At 37.1% G+C, this 16,651-nt stretch overlaps 1 protein-coding gene across 1 annotated transcript; it reads left to right on the forward strand.

The window, feature by feature from the left end:
• The first annotated feature begins 8,051 nt into the window (after positions 1-8,051).
• Positions 8,052-11,416, forward strand: FEZF2 (FEZ family zinc finger 2). The gene is made up of 5 exons (XM_063427552.1): positions 8,052-8,212; positions 8,474-9,321; positions 9,702-9,836; positions 9,997-10,129; positions 10,971-11,416. Exons 2-5 carry the CDS (start codon positions 8,533-8,535, stop codon positions 11,225-11,227), a joined length of 1,314 nt encoding a protein of 437 aa, XP_063283622.1. The 5' UTR covers positions 8,052-8,212; positions 8,474-8,532; the 3' UTR covers positions 11,228-11,416.
• The last annotated feature ends 5,235 nt before the right edge of the window (positions 11,417-16,651 follow it).

Here is a 16,651-nt window from a genome sequence, read left to right on the forward strand (position 1 = left end):
ACATGGATCATTATATCCTGACTTTACCTCACTCCAAAACCAGTCAGCACATACCAGTAAACATTCCGTACTATCCCACACACAACAGGTGGTGTCCCGTCAGGGTTCTTGATGCATACATACAGCATCATAATTTACTACCATCACAACCATTACTACAATTACAAGGTTCAGTACTCACCACTACAACCTTCATGACCTACGTTAGGTCCTTGCTCACTCAACTGGGCCTCAACGCAGCTAACTACTCAGGGCACTCCTTCCGCATAGGAGCAGCATCCACAGCCTCCAGTGTCAACATTCCAATTCATGTTATGAAAACACTGGGGCGCTGGAAGTCATCTGCTTACTCACGATACATACCGAACCCAGTACAAGAATTAAGGGATGCTTTCAAAAACATGTCTGGTTGATAAATGTATCTCTATTGGTTGTCTGTAATAAATTTGATTATTTCATTTTTGCCCTCTTCTTTCTCAGGCCTACCTCATCGTCGGTTCCGGCACACCACAACCGACTTGCCGTTTTTACTATCCTACATTTAATTATGGTAGTTCACACTGTACTATCATAAGCACCTAACACAGGTATTAAGGCAATTTTGCCTGGATTTGTGGGAGGTGCTGGTTTCCACTCCTAGCCTACTTAAGGCACTCCCCTTACCTTGCTCCTTACCGTTCGAGGTCAGCGTTGAATGACCCTCCCACCACACCACATTTTAACATTTATTTCCTTTCTATTTCTTTTTCCTGGGTAGGCCCTCTTCTTTCTCAGGCCTACCTCATCGTCGGTTCCAGCACACCACAACCGACTTGCCCTTTTTACTATCCAACATTTAATTATGGTATTTCACACTGTACTATCATAAGCACCTAACACAAATATTTATTTATAAAATATTTTACCAGGATGGATACATTGAGATTTATCTCATTTTCAAGTATGTCCTGGGTCCACAAAACGTTTCATTGTTACAATACAATACAAAATTACAATTTACAAACTAAATATACACACACACACACACACACACATATATATATATATATATATATATATAAATTTAACATATAACAGGTAATAAATATATTCAACCATGACAGGTGCATTCTGTGCTAAGGTATATTGCCATGTATCTCTTAAAAGATTTTAGATTGAATTAAGATTTGATTGTGTTCCTGAGGTTATTCCATAATTGCGGTGCTCTGTAGGAAAATGAGGATCGAGCCACTTTATTTTTGTATTGCCGTATGCTAAACATCGTGCTAGTACTGATTTGTAGGTTATAGGAGGTGGGAACAGCTGGGGCTGAGCATTCTACTCAGGTAGGGTGGGAGCTTCCCAGAAATGCTCTTATGCACAGGGCTGGAAACATGAAGTGTGCGTCAGGATTTCAGTGACAGACAGTTTAGCTCTTTTAACATGTCACAGTGGTGGGTAAAGTAATTACATTCTAGTGCAAAGCGGCAGAATTAATTATATAATGTATTTAGTTTATGAAGGTGGGTTTGCGGTGTGGGTGCATGCACTACATCCCCATAATCAATGACCGGCATTAGCATTTGCTGCACGGTTTCCTTACTGTAGGGCTTAGGCAGGTTTTGTTTCTGTACAGGGCACCTAGTTTTGGATAAAGTTTTGAAGAGATTTTTTCAATGTGAAGGCCAAAAGGATAGATTGGGGTCTAGCAACATACCTAGATATTTAAAAGAAAAGACTGCTGTCAGTGTGCTATTTGAATTTGTTCTGATACACAAATGTTGATTTTGTAGTTTACGTAATTTAGGTACAGTTCCAAAGATCATTGTAATGGTTTTGTCAGTGTTTAGGAAGAGTTTGTTATCTGCTATCCACTTTTCTACCTCTGTAAATTGGTTTTGGGGCACAGACTCAAGCTGCAGTAGCTTGGGTTTCCAAGCGTAGATTACAGTGTAGTCTGCATACATGTGTACAGTAAAGGATTTGCAGACATTAGGCAGATCATTTATAAATAATGTGAATAGCAGGGGGCAGCGTATGGAGCCTTGGTGAACATCACACAGGACTGGAAGAGGGAGGGAAGCACTTTTAGAAATGGCCACATATTGCAATCGGTCTGAAACATATGATCGAAACCAGGTTAGCGGACGATCACAAATGCCTGAGTTTAAGTTTTTGCAAAAGAATGCCATGGTCTACTGTGTCAAATGCCTTGGCAAAATCAAGGAAAATAGCTCCAGTTAAGTCTCCTTGTTCTTTGCCAATTTTAAGAGGGCAGTCGAAGTTGAGTGATTTCCTGATTGATCAGGGGTCAGATAATTTGATCCTGGATAATAGTCACATAATTGCGTGTGGATGCATTTTCCCAAGACTTTTGACAATACCGGGAGCAATGATATCAGGCGATAGTTAGAAACCAAAGTATTGTCACAACTTTTATGAATAGGTACAACTTTTGCAGGCTTCCAAACTTTGGGTATGTATCCTGACACCAGGGATTCATGGATAAGAGTAGTGACAGGTTTAGCAACATTGCTGGGATTTGTTCTAGTCCACAGGGGTTTTACATTTTTTAATTATAAAGATGTTTATTAATGATACTAACAGGCACAGGTCTAAAATTGAATTTCTCTTTATGAGCAACATTATGGGCAAGTGGACACAATAGGGAGCATCACTCATAGGTTTCATACAATGATGCATGAAGCTGGCACAGTCTCCTCTGTTCTTCTCTTCTATTTTTATCCCCTTCTCCGGATCTCCAAAGCCCTACTGAGGTTTGTTGTGCATGATCATGATAATTTATTTAGCTTATTTCTATATTCCGGCTTAGATAGTACCAGCCATGTCTAAATATGCATTATCCATGTTAAGTAATCATAAAGTTAAATCGTGTGTGTGATCTGTCTTTTGGTTTACCTGATATGTACTGTACTCGTTATATATAGGGTGAGGTAGAGGCAAAAAATGCCTACAAAATTCAAAATATAAGCAAAGAAAAATTAGACCTGTGCTGCAGATACTCCACACTGAAGTCCCAACAGTGTATATACAACCAAAAAAACAAACACGAGTCCTGCACATCCAGCATAATTGTGCACACCCAGGTGCTACCACAATTTATTCGAGGACAAAGTTAATGCGGCAAACGTTTCGAGCAGCAGCCCTTTCTCAATGCTAATGTCCTGTACTGTACTCGTTTTGCTCTTTCATGTACCTGTTTTGTTGTTTTGCATGTTAAGAGGTAGCACACTGCTTGCTGCATTACTATCTAAAAAAAAAAAAAAAATTATTACACAAAATGTATGCTAACCACCAACCTTACATGGCAGACCAATATGTCCCCAGTGGTAAATTCCATGTGCCATATGTCTTTGTCCCTATGTCTTATAGCTGAAATTGCAAAGTGAATTCTTAGACAGATTTTAGAATGCAGGACAGGTCCTCGGAACTGGGGACAGTTGCCAAGTGTGGTCAATATTTACTTACTATTTAAATGAACCGCAAATTCCAACAAACAGACTCTGGAGGAATGAGAAAAAAAAAGGGTGAATTTAGTTTTTTGAGGTGAAAATATAGGTTACCACAGTTTCTAGGTAAATAGGAAGATTCCAGTTTTAAATGAGGTAAAAAGTTAGCTTGGAAAACAAAAACAATAACGTTATTCAATAAACTGAGAATTACTGTCAATTCAGTGTGTTGTAGTGGTTCTGGTAATTGGCATTTCCTGCATGGTATAAGGCATATAGATAGAGACTTTTCCTATAGGACATATAGATGGTTTGATCAAGCCTTCATGTGATGGGTTGATCATCAGCCTTCAAGGTGAATAGCAGATTCTTACATTTTTCTATGAGAATGGGCATTATCTCATGATCTTGAAGTGAGTTAACAGATTCTAAGAGTCAGTAGGTAGATTCTGGAGGTATTGTGAAACATGAAATAATTCATGATAATGAATCAGTCATAAGTTTAATATTTGAAGGTTATCAGTAGTAAGTGTAGTTAGACATTTCCTATATATAACTATAATTTAAAAGTACTCATTTTTTCCTAAATGTCACTGCTTACCAGGCAGTCATACCAGGGCTGGCTAAGCCATCTTTGTTTACTGGACTTGCACTTGCTAATAGAGATAGAGATTACAGACCATTAAAAACAACCCCAAACAGAGTGTTTATGGAAATACCTTTACATACAATATATATATATATATATATATATATATATATATATATATATATATATCTTACACCAGGGGATCCAAAAGTGTTGTAGAACTACAACTCCCATGATGCTTTGCATTCCTTTAGACTAACAAAGCATCATGGAAACTGTATTTTCTTTTTTTAAAAAACATCTGGAGATCTACCTTCTCACACAAATGTATCTCTCAGCTATGTTTTTTTTTTAATGATAGATGGGTATTAAACCAACAGCTCTTTTCAGATGATTATTATAGTAGGTGGGAAGTAATGATTTTTGTATGCTATGAAGAATTACAAGTGTTAAAAGAAAATAAATAAAACTCACAATGTGTATAAAGCTGGCCTGCCCTATGCAAATCATAGGCATGTAAAGCACCAGAGACATTCATTGCAGCTCCCACAGGCCTATATAGCTCATTCCAGTTACACAATATTAACACCATGATCCCAGTCTGTAGACACTTAGCATGTTATGTCTGTCCCAAAGCTCTCACCTTACATTGTTCACAAGGGAGACTGCCAGTCCCCCTGCTATACCTGCAAAGCAGCTCTGCTCAGTGCTCATCATTTAAATGAGGACAAAACGATTCCTCTCAATTCACAGCAGCTGTTCCACTGAATTTCCTAAACTGTATTGAGCTTCATTACCTGCCGTGCAAGGATTTACACACTCACTAGTGTTCAGGAAGGGTGCTTGCTGGTGCAGTTCAAAGAATACATGGAGTCCTCTCTTTGTCTCTCTTTGGTCATTAAAGCTATATTATTATATTTCAAAAATATAAATTAAGTTTATAAATAAGGACACATCACTCTCTGTCAAAGTAAAAAAAAAAAAAATACACCAGGATATCTTTCTATCCATCTACCTATCTTTTTTTAAAATTGATTATTTTTTTTTATTATTTTTTTTGCTGAGAGGATAGTTGTCTTGCAAAATTTGGGCAAAAACAGCAGAATTAGACATTTTGTCCAACTTGACTAAAAATGATTAAAATTTTCCTTAGCTCGGATAATTTGTCCTATAATTTTGACTGGAGCAGCAAGCAATATTTAACTTGATACAAAAATCTATACATGTTGATACATATTAAGAAAAACACTAGAACGTACAGGATCTACACTATCTATTGCTTTAAACTATATTTATATATAAATATGTCAGTGTATGTGTGTTTTATTTAGTCAAATTCTTGAAAAAGCAGGATTTAAGTCTCACTCCTTTTTTTTCGCTCTGTGAATAATATATGTTTTTCTTCTATTTTAATTTAAATGTTATTTTATCACATAAAAAAATTAATCTGTATTACCTAATGCGAGTGGAGTGTAATAAATACATCCACAGTCTATGCCATTAACATCTAGATGTGACTAACTCATTTTACAATTCTGTTCAGTGGTGTAAGATGAATATATTATTATAATTTAATATTGAATAATATGTTTAATTGCGTGGCTAAGTGCTGTAGCCTTGTTTTTAAACAATTTAAAATATATAGAATTGTAGATTAAGATATGAGTTATAGGATATTCGTTCAATGCTTTGCCTTATTTTATCAAACAGGAATACTATATGAAATCACTGATACAGATAGACAGTCAGAATAATATATTTCTAATAAATATATATTTTATGCATAATTAAAAGGTGTCTAGCCGCTACATACATACTGAGTTAAGAAATATCATAATTAAGGCAAAAATTACAGAGTTGGAAAAAAATTATCCGGTTAGTCTATATTAGTCTAAATTTACTCAGATCAAATCAATTTGTCGCTTAGGAAATAATCCCAAACAGGGTTATGTAGGTTTTAGGTTTTTTTTAAGCATTTACCTGGTAATTATTATTTTTTATTATTATTTGTATGTGTCTAAATATACACCTCTTTCTCATATACATACACACACACATACACATACAAACACAGACATACAGACACAAGCACATTTCAAATTATCAGGACTCATAAAATCATGATTACCGTTAATATATGCCATTAATAAAGTCGCATTACTTGTCAAATAATTATTATATGTGAATTATTTCGCTGTACGAATTTCTGACATTAGCAAAGAGGGGGGGGGGGAGAGGTGGGGTGCGAGAGATGTAAGTATGTATTACTTATCAAGTGTTAATTAGGTTAACTCTTTCAGCCCCGTGGCCTTGTTCTCTATGACTCGGTGGCTGCTAAAGGGTTAATATGCAAAGCATTTTGTGATTTTTTTTTCCCATTATTATTTCCCTATACAAAAAAAAATATTAAAAAAAAAAAAAATTGACTTGAAAAAAATGTAGGTTTAAAAATACCAGAAAATCCCCAGACCAGTCATAAATGTATTTAATTCTTTTTAAAATTCTGCTACATTTTAAAGTCTATACTCAAATGAGCACAACTCACTATTTAGTAAATAGGCCCCATAATCGGCAGTTGTCCATACTCCCTTCTCTATCCATCCTTGCTTACTGTGTATTTATCTCAGCCTTTAAAAACATGGAGATTGTTGCAAATATATATATTTTTGGGGGTTGGAAAGCTTAAATCTATATATGTGTAATTCTTTACAAACAAACAAATAAATAACGTTAAAATAAATAAATAAAAAGATTATAAAGAAAGTGAATGGGAAAAAGCTCTTCTTACAAGTTTCTGAATGGGAACACTCAGGTTAAATGTATTGTTGTAGGAGCCTGACCATTGAAGAAGAGGGGAGGCTATTGATGGATTTTTTTTTCCATAGTTTGTTGTGATATATAAACTGAAATGGTCTGCAAACAGAATTCTTCACATGGAGTAGTAAGGGCTGTGTTATTGTAACAAACATACAAAAAACACTGAATTCCTCCAAACTTTCTTAGTTCTGCTTAAATAAAATGGGCCTTTTCATAGGCTGCTTTACCACCACTCAGCCTAAATCTCTCTCCCTCTACCTCCTCCCTCATCACCCTCTTTTGATAATCCCACTCCTATTTAAAAAAAGGACAAAACCAGGTTTCATGCGGTGCTTTGGTAACTGAATGTGAAAGAAGTGATCTAGCAGAATTGAACTCTATGAATCACTTTGGAAAATTGCTTCCACTGAATGGTCTTAGGAGGAAAAACGTTTAATAAGATCCAGGGAGGGTCTGCTTTTTCAATCTGCTTCTTAAAACAGGTGGAAATTAGACTTTCTCCTTTATACAAACAGGGGAGGGGGAAAGGAACAGCACTCTCTCTAGATCCTCTGATATCGAAGTTTGAAATATTCCATTATTTGGAGGGCAATACAAGACAGGAGAAACTAGTGTGAAACAATGTGATCACTAGCATTTAGAGACATCGAGAATATTAACCTATTAAATAGCCTAAAATATACAATATTCCACTGCATATATTACCATGCTGCACAGACTGCCAATCACATTAAAAAAAAAATAATAATAAAAACGTACAAAAATATGAATTTCTATTTGTATGTGTAATATATATCAAACATCTGTTTCATATATACTTTTATATATATATACACACACACACACACACACACACAAAATAGCCAAATGCAATGTGTATGTAAAAGACGTGGTTATTTTATACTTAATTTTTGCCATTATATCTCTTCCCCTTGCTTCTCCCATTAGCCTGTCTATTTATTAATACCATACATGTAAACAGTTCATTTGTCACTGGAGTTATAACTATCATTAATATTCCAAATTAGAGTCTCAGTGTACAAGTTGACTTTTGAGAGAGTGAGCAGGTTCTGCTGAGAGTCCACCTCATTAAAGTTTGGGTGCTGAGACTTGTGTGACTGACTCCCCCCTCCCCTCGCCTCCCCCCCTTCTTATTAATCAGGGATGGGGGTAAGTAGATTGCATTGCATGCTTGCTATGGCATTACATGTCATTCTGTTTCCAGTGACTGTGATTCTATGTGATGTCAGTTAAATGCAACAGACAGTGATCTCACACGGGTGAAGATGTCTGCTATCAAAGTGATAGTGTGCGTACACTGCCCCTCTCAATGCTTGCTGCCTGCTCTCTAGAAAAGGTAAGATCTCCAAAGCCTGGCTTTTGCAATAACATTTACTGTTTGGAACATAGACTGCAGACACATAGAATGTTGGGATGTACAAACAAATCCTACCTAGGCTATTACTTTGTGTGTGCTGTGTGCTGTGTTTAATGAGCATTAATCTGCTACCCCTAGTGCCATTGTCCTTGGGTGTTCATTTCAATGTTAATAGGTAGTTTGGGCACAGACAGTCACTTATTAAATTGATTTCTCTCCTGGCTTGTTTGTGGAATGTAGCACTGGGACACACTGAAGATTTGGCTGTAGCGCTCTCCTCTCATCAAGTTCCTACCAGCATGGCAAGCTCTGCATCTTTCGAGCCACTGAAGCCCCCCTGCCAAAGGCTGGATGCAAGAAATGGGGTTTCCTCCACCCCAAAGACCTTGGCTTTTTCCATTGAAAGAATTATGGCAAAGACTTCAGATCCCAAACCTACTTTCTTTGAACCAAACCCCCAGCCCATGGAGGCAGAAGCTAAGAAAATCTTAAATCTTTGCTCACCTATTCCATGCATGATCCCCATCCAATCTTTGAATTATGATGTGCACTCCAAAACTCTCCTGAATTATTCGGAGATGTGGAAGAACAGTTTAAGGGGGGCTGTGTGCAGTCCCACTGGTTTGTGCAAATCGAATTGTGGCATTTGTTGTAAAAACGATTTAAATATGGGGAACTCTGTTCTTTCAACAAGCAGGGTCATCAAACCTCAAGTGATCAATCAGACTGTTGGGGTACCAAGTAATGGATCTTTATATTATTTCAATTACCTGGAGTCTTCCTATCACCATACGGACATTCTAAACGGACAGTTAATTCCATCTAGCATTTTAAATGCACAGTCTCCATCTACCCTCTCTGCTCATCAGAAACTGTTCCTGCTAGAAAATGCTAAACTGAGTTTGGCAGCAGAGAAATTCCCCAATCCTCAGTACCCCCATAAGGAAAGGCTTCCTGGACACTTGGACCAAGTGATGAAAGAGAACACAGCATTATCAGTGGAGAGACATTTAAAAAACAGCAGCAAACTTAACCCCAGCACAGCAGATGGAAAACCCAAAATCTTCACTTGTGAAATATGTGGAAAGGTAAAATAAAAATTATATACATTTTATAAATATTTATCCAATATTTAATGTAAATTAAATGAATAATAGCAAGTTAGAAATGTATATTCCTATTTAAATAATTCATATTCATTCATAACAAATAGCAATATTTAAATTACAGTGGATTGAGACGATTATAAATTATTGTAACTAATTAAAAGCTATATAGACATTTATCGTTTATTAAAAAGAGATATTGGAATTGTTATTTTTAATAAATGTTTTCAAAATCTTATGTCCCTTTGTAAGATTTAGTTTAATTATAAATTTAGAAATAACTAGAAAATAAATAACATTGTTTTCCTAAGCGCTGAATGAAACAATTAATTTTAATATATATATATATTTTTTCCAATCAGGTTTTTAATGCGCATTATAATTTAACCAGACACATGCCAGTTCACACAGGAGCCAGACCGTTTGTCTGTAAAGTTTGTGGTAAAGGCTTTAGACAAGCCAGTACACTTTGCAGACACAAGATCATTCATACCCAGGTAAGAAGGAGTCAAACATTAATTTATTTGAACATTGTTGTTTTTTTGTATTTTATTATTGAGATTACTTAGATGCATATATGCAAAACCTCATACATTTAAATATATTTTACATAGTGTGTATCGTGTATTTTTTGTATAATTTTTTTTTTTATTTTAGGAAAAACCCCACAAATGTAATCAGTGTGGAAAAGCATTTAACAGAAGTTCAACCTTAAATACTCACATAAGGATTCATGCAGGTTATAAGCCATTTGTGTGCGAGTTTTGTGGCAAAGGATTTCATCAAAAAGGTAATTTGTAACAATATCTGCCGTCCAAAATATTTTACTACCAATTGGAAAATATCTGCATTATTTGGAAAATGTTATTTTATTTAAATTCGTTTCTAAAAAATACGATTAAAAAATTAAACTTTTATATTCTAAAATGGTGCAAGTTCGCAATTTCTAGATTTGTTTTGGGTTATTTTAAAATTAAACCTTTATTTTTTTTAAAGAAAACAAACTCTGTTTTTCATGTTTTACAATAGAAACTGACCTTGTATACATTAAAATAGAAAATTGCAGTTCTGTGATGCAAATTCGAATCCGTTTAATTCCAACTGTTCACTGTGTGTGTATTTTTTTTATTAGATATATACAAATAAATACACACTTGTGTTTTCTTTAATGTATTTTTTTCCAAGCAACAATTTATCAAATTTCCATCACGTTTTAAACAGCAATCCCAGGGATTAAAAAGTTCAAACAACTTGTAGCTTTCAATTATTTTGCATGAGTGAATTAAAGACATTTTTTTCCCCTGACAGTATTAACTATATTACTGTGTATGAGGATGTGCCATTTTTACGTAGATTTTTGTTCTCATTTTTCCGGGTCACAAAGCTGGCCTTCCTATAATTTTTTAATTTGTCAGTTGTATGTTCAATTAGCTTGATCCAAAAGAAGTTTGACAACTTCGGATTTCAACTTGTAGATCCCATCTTAATGAAGACTTGCATCAAACTATATTTGTATTTTTTTTAATTTGAAGTGGATTTTATGTTTGATAAAATATATATATATATATATATATATATATATTTTTTACAAGTATGTTTTTCTAATTTTATTTCTTTTTTTCTAACTGTAGGCAATTATAAAAACCACAAATTGACTCACAGTGGAGAAAAACAATATAAATGCACAATTTGCAATAAAGCATTTCACCAGATTTATAATTTAACTTTCCATATGCACACACATAATGACAAAAAACCATTTACCTGTGGCACTTGTGGAAAAGGATTTTGCAGGAACTTTGATTTGAAAAAGCACGTGAGGAAGCTACATGACAACGTTTTAACATCCTGTACGCTGAAAGAAATCTCCAGGACTGCACAGAGCTAGGGACCGTTTGTATACAGAGTGACAACACTGTGACTATATACATCGCGTTCCTTACCGGATGATTGGACTAAGAGCACCTGTTTTTCAGAGACTCTACAATCCGAACGCTGTCAAACGCTTAAATACATTTTGTCTGATCAGATATGGTAATGTTACCCAAGATATGAAGAGATTCAAATCAAAAATCGTTTATATACATATATTGTGTTTAATCAGATCTTTAAAAAAAAAAAAAAAAAAAAAAAATGTAAAATACCAGATGGACCTTATACATTTGTAAAAATTAAGAATCTAATGTACAATTGATCACACGATGAATTTGACAATAAAAAAAAATAGTAATTAATTTTATGTGACAGCGAGATTCTCAGGTTAACGATGTAAATTTAAATGTAATACACCTTTGAATTTTGGCTTAAACGATTTCTGCATTAAAATATAGAGGAGATTTATATTTCAGCAGTTGGAGTGGATTTTAAATGTATACGTGCGCGCACACACACAGAGAGCAATATATTAATATACTGAATATTCATTATATTTTAATGATGGTGCATTGATGACCTTAACCCCCCCAACACATACCAATAATATTCTAAATATGGCGAGAACTGCAATTGCTTAGGATTTGTAGGTAATATAATGCAACCCCTATTTCAGCTATCATTTCAGCTCTATAATACAGTCAGTTAGTATTTCCTTAATTAATTTATGGAAAAAAAAAAAAAATTAAAAATAGAATCAATGCGTACAATTTGGCAAACCAATGTAGCTCATGTGCTTGTGTGCATATACACACACTCTCTACAAAGCTTATTTTAAAGATGTATTATAAATATACATATTACAGCTAATCCCACTATGCCCAGCCAGGGATAGATGCGCATATTGGAATATATATATATACACGCAAATAATTGCATATGCAAAAACATGGGAACAGTTACTTGTATTATTAAGAGCTGTTTAAGCAATTTGCAGAATAGCCATCTCTTCCCTGGGTGTTGATGAAATGATCCCACGCTTAAATTTCTGAGTAATGACCATAAATGAAGAGCGAAAACAGGAACTCTTTCAAAAAGCTTTAGATAAATCATCCCCACGAGGTGGCCAGGCTAATTTAACTCTTTGCTATTCAGAATACAGAGAAGCAAGTTTGTTAAAGCAGGTAAAGAGGATCACTGTGTCCCCTCTTCATTTTCTACGTTCTTTCCCACTCGCAGATCACCTATGAGATCAATCCACTAAATGAAAGGGAATGAGCCTGGTTAACTGTTAGTGATGGTCAGTCCAAGTTAGGCAATAACAATGGAAATTAGCACTGCACAATATTGTCGATTAATAGGAATAGAGGAACCTAGTTAATTAACTAACCGTTCTGAGAATCTCAGCAGCAATGGAAAAAGGGGTGCTTAGGACATGCACTATAGACTATTGATCAGATTGGGGTGCAGAATAGCCAAATGCATTTTCTACAAGACTTCCAAAGTATGGCATTGTTATAAGAGGAGCTGTGGAATCCTAATGGATACTATGTTCTATATAAAGCCCTGTTGCTAGTTTTGTTTTCCAGAGATCGAAAGAGAAGAATGATCTGTTGCTGCTGATTGTATTGTTGAAGAAACACACATACACCCTTGCAGCCATGGCCAGGAGTTTTAATTGTTAGGTTATTTGGGGAACACCTGTGAATGGGAATCAACTGCAATAGACTTGGCTGTTTAAAATGACCTCGTGGTATTTTTATAGCCAACAGAGAATTATCTAATAGCCCCAAATAAATCAAAATTAAATCATCAACAAGTTAGTAGCAACACCTCATATATCCGATGACAATAATCATATTGACACTATTTACAGCCCTGGTGTGCAATAAGGCATGGTGCATTAAAACTCAAATTGGACACACTTAATTAGCAGATGGCCATATCAGGTTTCACTACTTGGTAAAATAGTTTGATTATACTATAATAGGCACATGATCACTTACAGGGTTATTTACTAGAGTGAATTTACTAAAATAACTAGAGTTATTTACTAAAGTGAATTTCAAATTGAAGGCCAAAGTAGCCAAACTGAAACCATACCTGACTTAGAGAATTTTTCCAGTTTGGCTATTTATACCTTGAGTTTAAAATTCACTTTGAATTCACTATGAATTCTCATTTTGTGAATAACCCTATAGCCAAGTGAATCTTAGAAAATGCATCCATTGGTCTGTTGGTACGTACACACAAATGGTAAAATTAGAATATGGCATAAAACACAAATACGCTTGAATCCATGGATCTATCTAGTCTTGTGTCAGTGCAATGGGTCATTGCTGATTTTATAACAAGACAGGAGGCTCGTATTGTGCATTAACTTTCTTTACTTAACACCAGCAGCAAAGACATTTTTTTCAATAAGGTTTAGTGAATAAAAAAAGGTAAAACAACAGAATAACTGAAATGGAACGTTGGTAGCCAATAGAATCCAATAATCCATACTTTTGGCATGAAGTGGCACAGGGGGTTCACAGCATCAATAGACGATTGGAAATCTGCAGCAACTGTGTGATTGTCAAAAATTCTCAAGTATCATTTTAATCACAAAAAAAATCTCAATGTTTATTTGTCACTAGGAAACATTGCTTGACTCTACTCTGAAATGGCAAATAATTGCTCACATTGATTAATTAATGCCCTATCCCCACCAAATAAAAATAGCACTTCCATAAGAGCCTTACAATTTTGTAAAGAATAAGGTCAATCGTTTCTATACACATCAGCCAACCTCTAGATCAGTGGTTGGCAACCTTTGCACTCCCAATGTTGTGGACAACAACTCCTTTGCTTCTTTTCCAGCATACTGGCTCTAAGAGCATTATGGTAAATTAGGACCAAAACATCTGGAGTGCCAAAGGTTGCCTACCCCTGCTCTAGATAATAGTTGCTGGTGATATAATTAAACAATGCATACCTTTGCACGACAAGTAGGTGTGATGGGGCCTTGACTTGCCATGTCTCTTCTCTAGATACCATACAGAAATAGACCATTCTTTTCCAGCCCTTGCTTGCTGTACATAACACTTGATGTTCTGATTAATTTGTCTATATGTTTTTAATTTTAATTTGTTCTTACCCCAATGCTATATCTGTTATACCTCATTTCACTCAAAAAAAGTGGCTTAAAAAATACATATGTGCGTATGAATATCAGAAACAACGGATAAAACCAACAAGGAGTCAAGCTTCGTGAAACTCAGTTGCACATTTTTTTGTGTACCAGGTGGGTGTAGTTAAATTAGCCATTTTCTTTCCACACCCCACAAACCCAGCGACTCTAAGAATATTACACATACTGTATGAACTACTCATGATCAGTGGCGTAGCGTGGGTTGTCAGCACCCGGGGCAAGGCAAGTAATTTGCGCCCCCTAACCCGTGGATTTTAGCATAGTGCGTGGAGAGAGTGTCGTGGAGGGGTGCTGTGTGCGTGGGGGGGTTCTGTGTGCGTGGGGGGGTTCTGTGTGCGTGGGGGGGGTTCTGTGTGCGTGGACGGGTTTTGTGTGTGTGGAGGGGTGCTGTTTATGTGTGGAGGGGTTTGTGTGCGTGGAGGGTTCTGTGTGCGTGGGGGGGGGTTCTGTGTGCGTGGATGGGTTCTGTGTGTGTGGAGGGGTGCTGTTTATGTGTGGAGGGCTGCTGTTTATGTGTGGAGGGGTGCTGTTTATGTGTGGAGGGGTGCTGTTTATGTGTGGAGGGGTTTTGTGTGCGTGGGGGGGTTCTGTGTGCGTGGACGGGTTCTGTGTGCGTGGAGGGGTGCTGTTTATGTGTGGAGGGGTTTTGTGTGCGAAGGGGTTCTGTGTGCGTGAAGGGGTTCTGTGTGTGTGAAGGCATTCTGTGTGTGGGGGGTTCTATGTGCGTGAAGGGGTTGTGTGCGTGGGGGGGTTCTGTGTGCGTGGGGGGTTCTGTGTGCGGGGGGGTTCTGTGTGTGTGTGGGGGGTTCTGTGTGTGTGTGGGGGGTTCTGTGTGTGTGTGGGGTTCTGTGTGTGTGTGTGGGGGGGTTCTGTGTGTGGGGGGGAGGGGTTCTGTGTGGGGGGAGGGGTTCTGTGTGTGTGGGGGTGCTGTTGGTGAGGGGGAGGAGTGTAGTGTGTGTATGGGGGGGGGAGGGGTTAAAGCATTGAAATATTTATTTAAAAAAATAAAAAATAAAAAAAAAATTAACTTTTTTATTACTCCCCTCCCCCCTTACCTTTGGTCAAGGCCTAGGGGAGAGGGGGAACAGCTTCAATTCAATCCCTGCTGTTCAGCCTACAGCTCCTCTGGCTGCAGGCTGACTTCGCTCTCCTCCCGCGAGAACAGCAGGCAGGTCAGAGCGTTGCCATGGTAACGCACGGCAACGCTCCAACCTGCCTGCTCGCGGGAGGAGCATTCTGACCTCACTGTCTCGCTCACTGTCACTGCTTCCTGTTACACCGGGTAGGGGATCAGAAGCTCCCCTACCCGGTCTGCCTGCTCGGCCACGCTACATTCTGTGACCGGTAGGAGGGGAGCGCTTCCCCTCCTGCCGGTCACCCTGTAATTGCTGCCGGGGCTGGTGCACACTAGGCGGCCGCGCACCGGCCCCCTAGTGTGCCGGCCTACCGGGAAATTTCCCGGTGGGCCAGTCCGCGCCCCCCCAGATGTTGCGCCCGGTGCCGCCGGCCCCCCTTGCACCCCCCACGCTACGCCTCTGCTCATGATCAGCCTCTACATCCTTGTTGCTTCTATTCCAAGAAATTAACTGAAGCTGAGGTGAACAGAGAATTACTGGCCATTGTCTTTGCTTTCAAGGAATTGAGACATTTAGTAGAGGGAACAAAAATCCTGTTTTGGTTATGACTGACAATACAAATGTATCATATATTCCAGAAGCTAAATAACTGTCATCAAGACAAGCTCGCTGGTCTCTTTTTCTTTCACGTTTAATTATAATTAATGATTATATAAATCACATAGTTTTAGTTATCGTAACCAAAAACTGATGCCTTATCCAGGCAATATAAGTCTATGGAGGTAAAACATAATGGGAACATTCCAATAGTACTTTCGCAGCGAATAGTGGCAGCTACTGCCAGTCTGTTATTGCCTTTACCTGTCCCTACAAAACCATGGACACATTTAGCCATAGATTTTATTGTTGACTTATCACCCTCTGAATGCAATACGGTTCTTTTGATGGAAGTGGACAGGCTCTCTAAGATAACAAAAACACAGGAAAAGAGTGCTGGGCCTAAAATATATACAGACAATAAAAAATGTCAAATAGCTAAATATAAAAGCAATAAAATAGTCCCAACAAAAAGTCTTAATTAGAAGGTGGCTCATTTTATACCTCTCAAAAAATGCTCTCTGCAGAACAGCTAGTTAAAGTCTTCTCTAAAGATATATTTAGGCTCCATAGG

This window comes from Pelobates fuscus, chromosome 7, assembly GCF_036172605.1.
Source record: "Pelobates fuscus isolate aPelFus1 chromosome 7, aPelFus1.pri, whole genome shotgun sequence".
NCBI classification, from domain to species: Eukaryota; Metazoa; Chordata; class Amphibia; order Anura; family Pelobatidae; genus Pelobates; species Pelobates fuscus.

Coding starts and splice junctions, on each gene's coding strand:
- FEZF2 (XM_063427552.1), top strand. CDS start 8,533: ATGGCAAGCTCTGCATCTTTCGAGCCACTGAAGCCCCCCTGCCAAAGG. Junction 9,322..9,701: donor CTTGTGAAATATGTGGAAAG/GTAAAATAAAAA, acceptor TTTTCCAATCAG/GTTTTTAATGCGCATTATAA. Junction 10,130..10,970: donor CAAAGGATTTCATCAAAAAG/GTAATTTGTAAC, acceptor TTCTAACTGTAG/GCAATTATAAAAACCACAAA.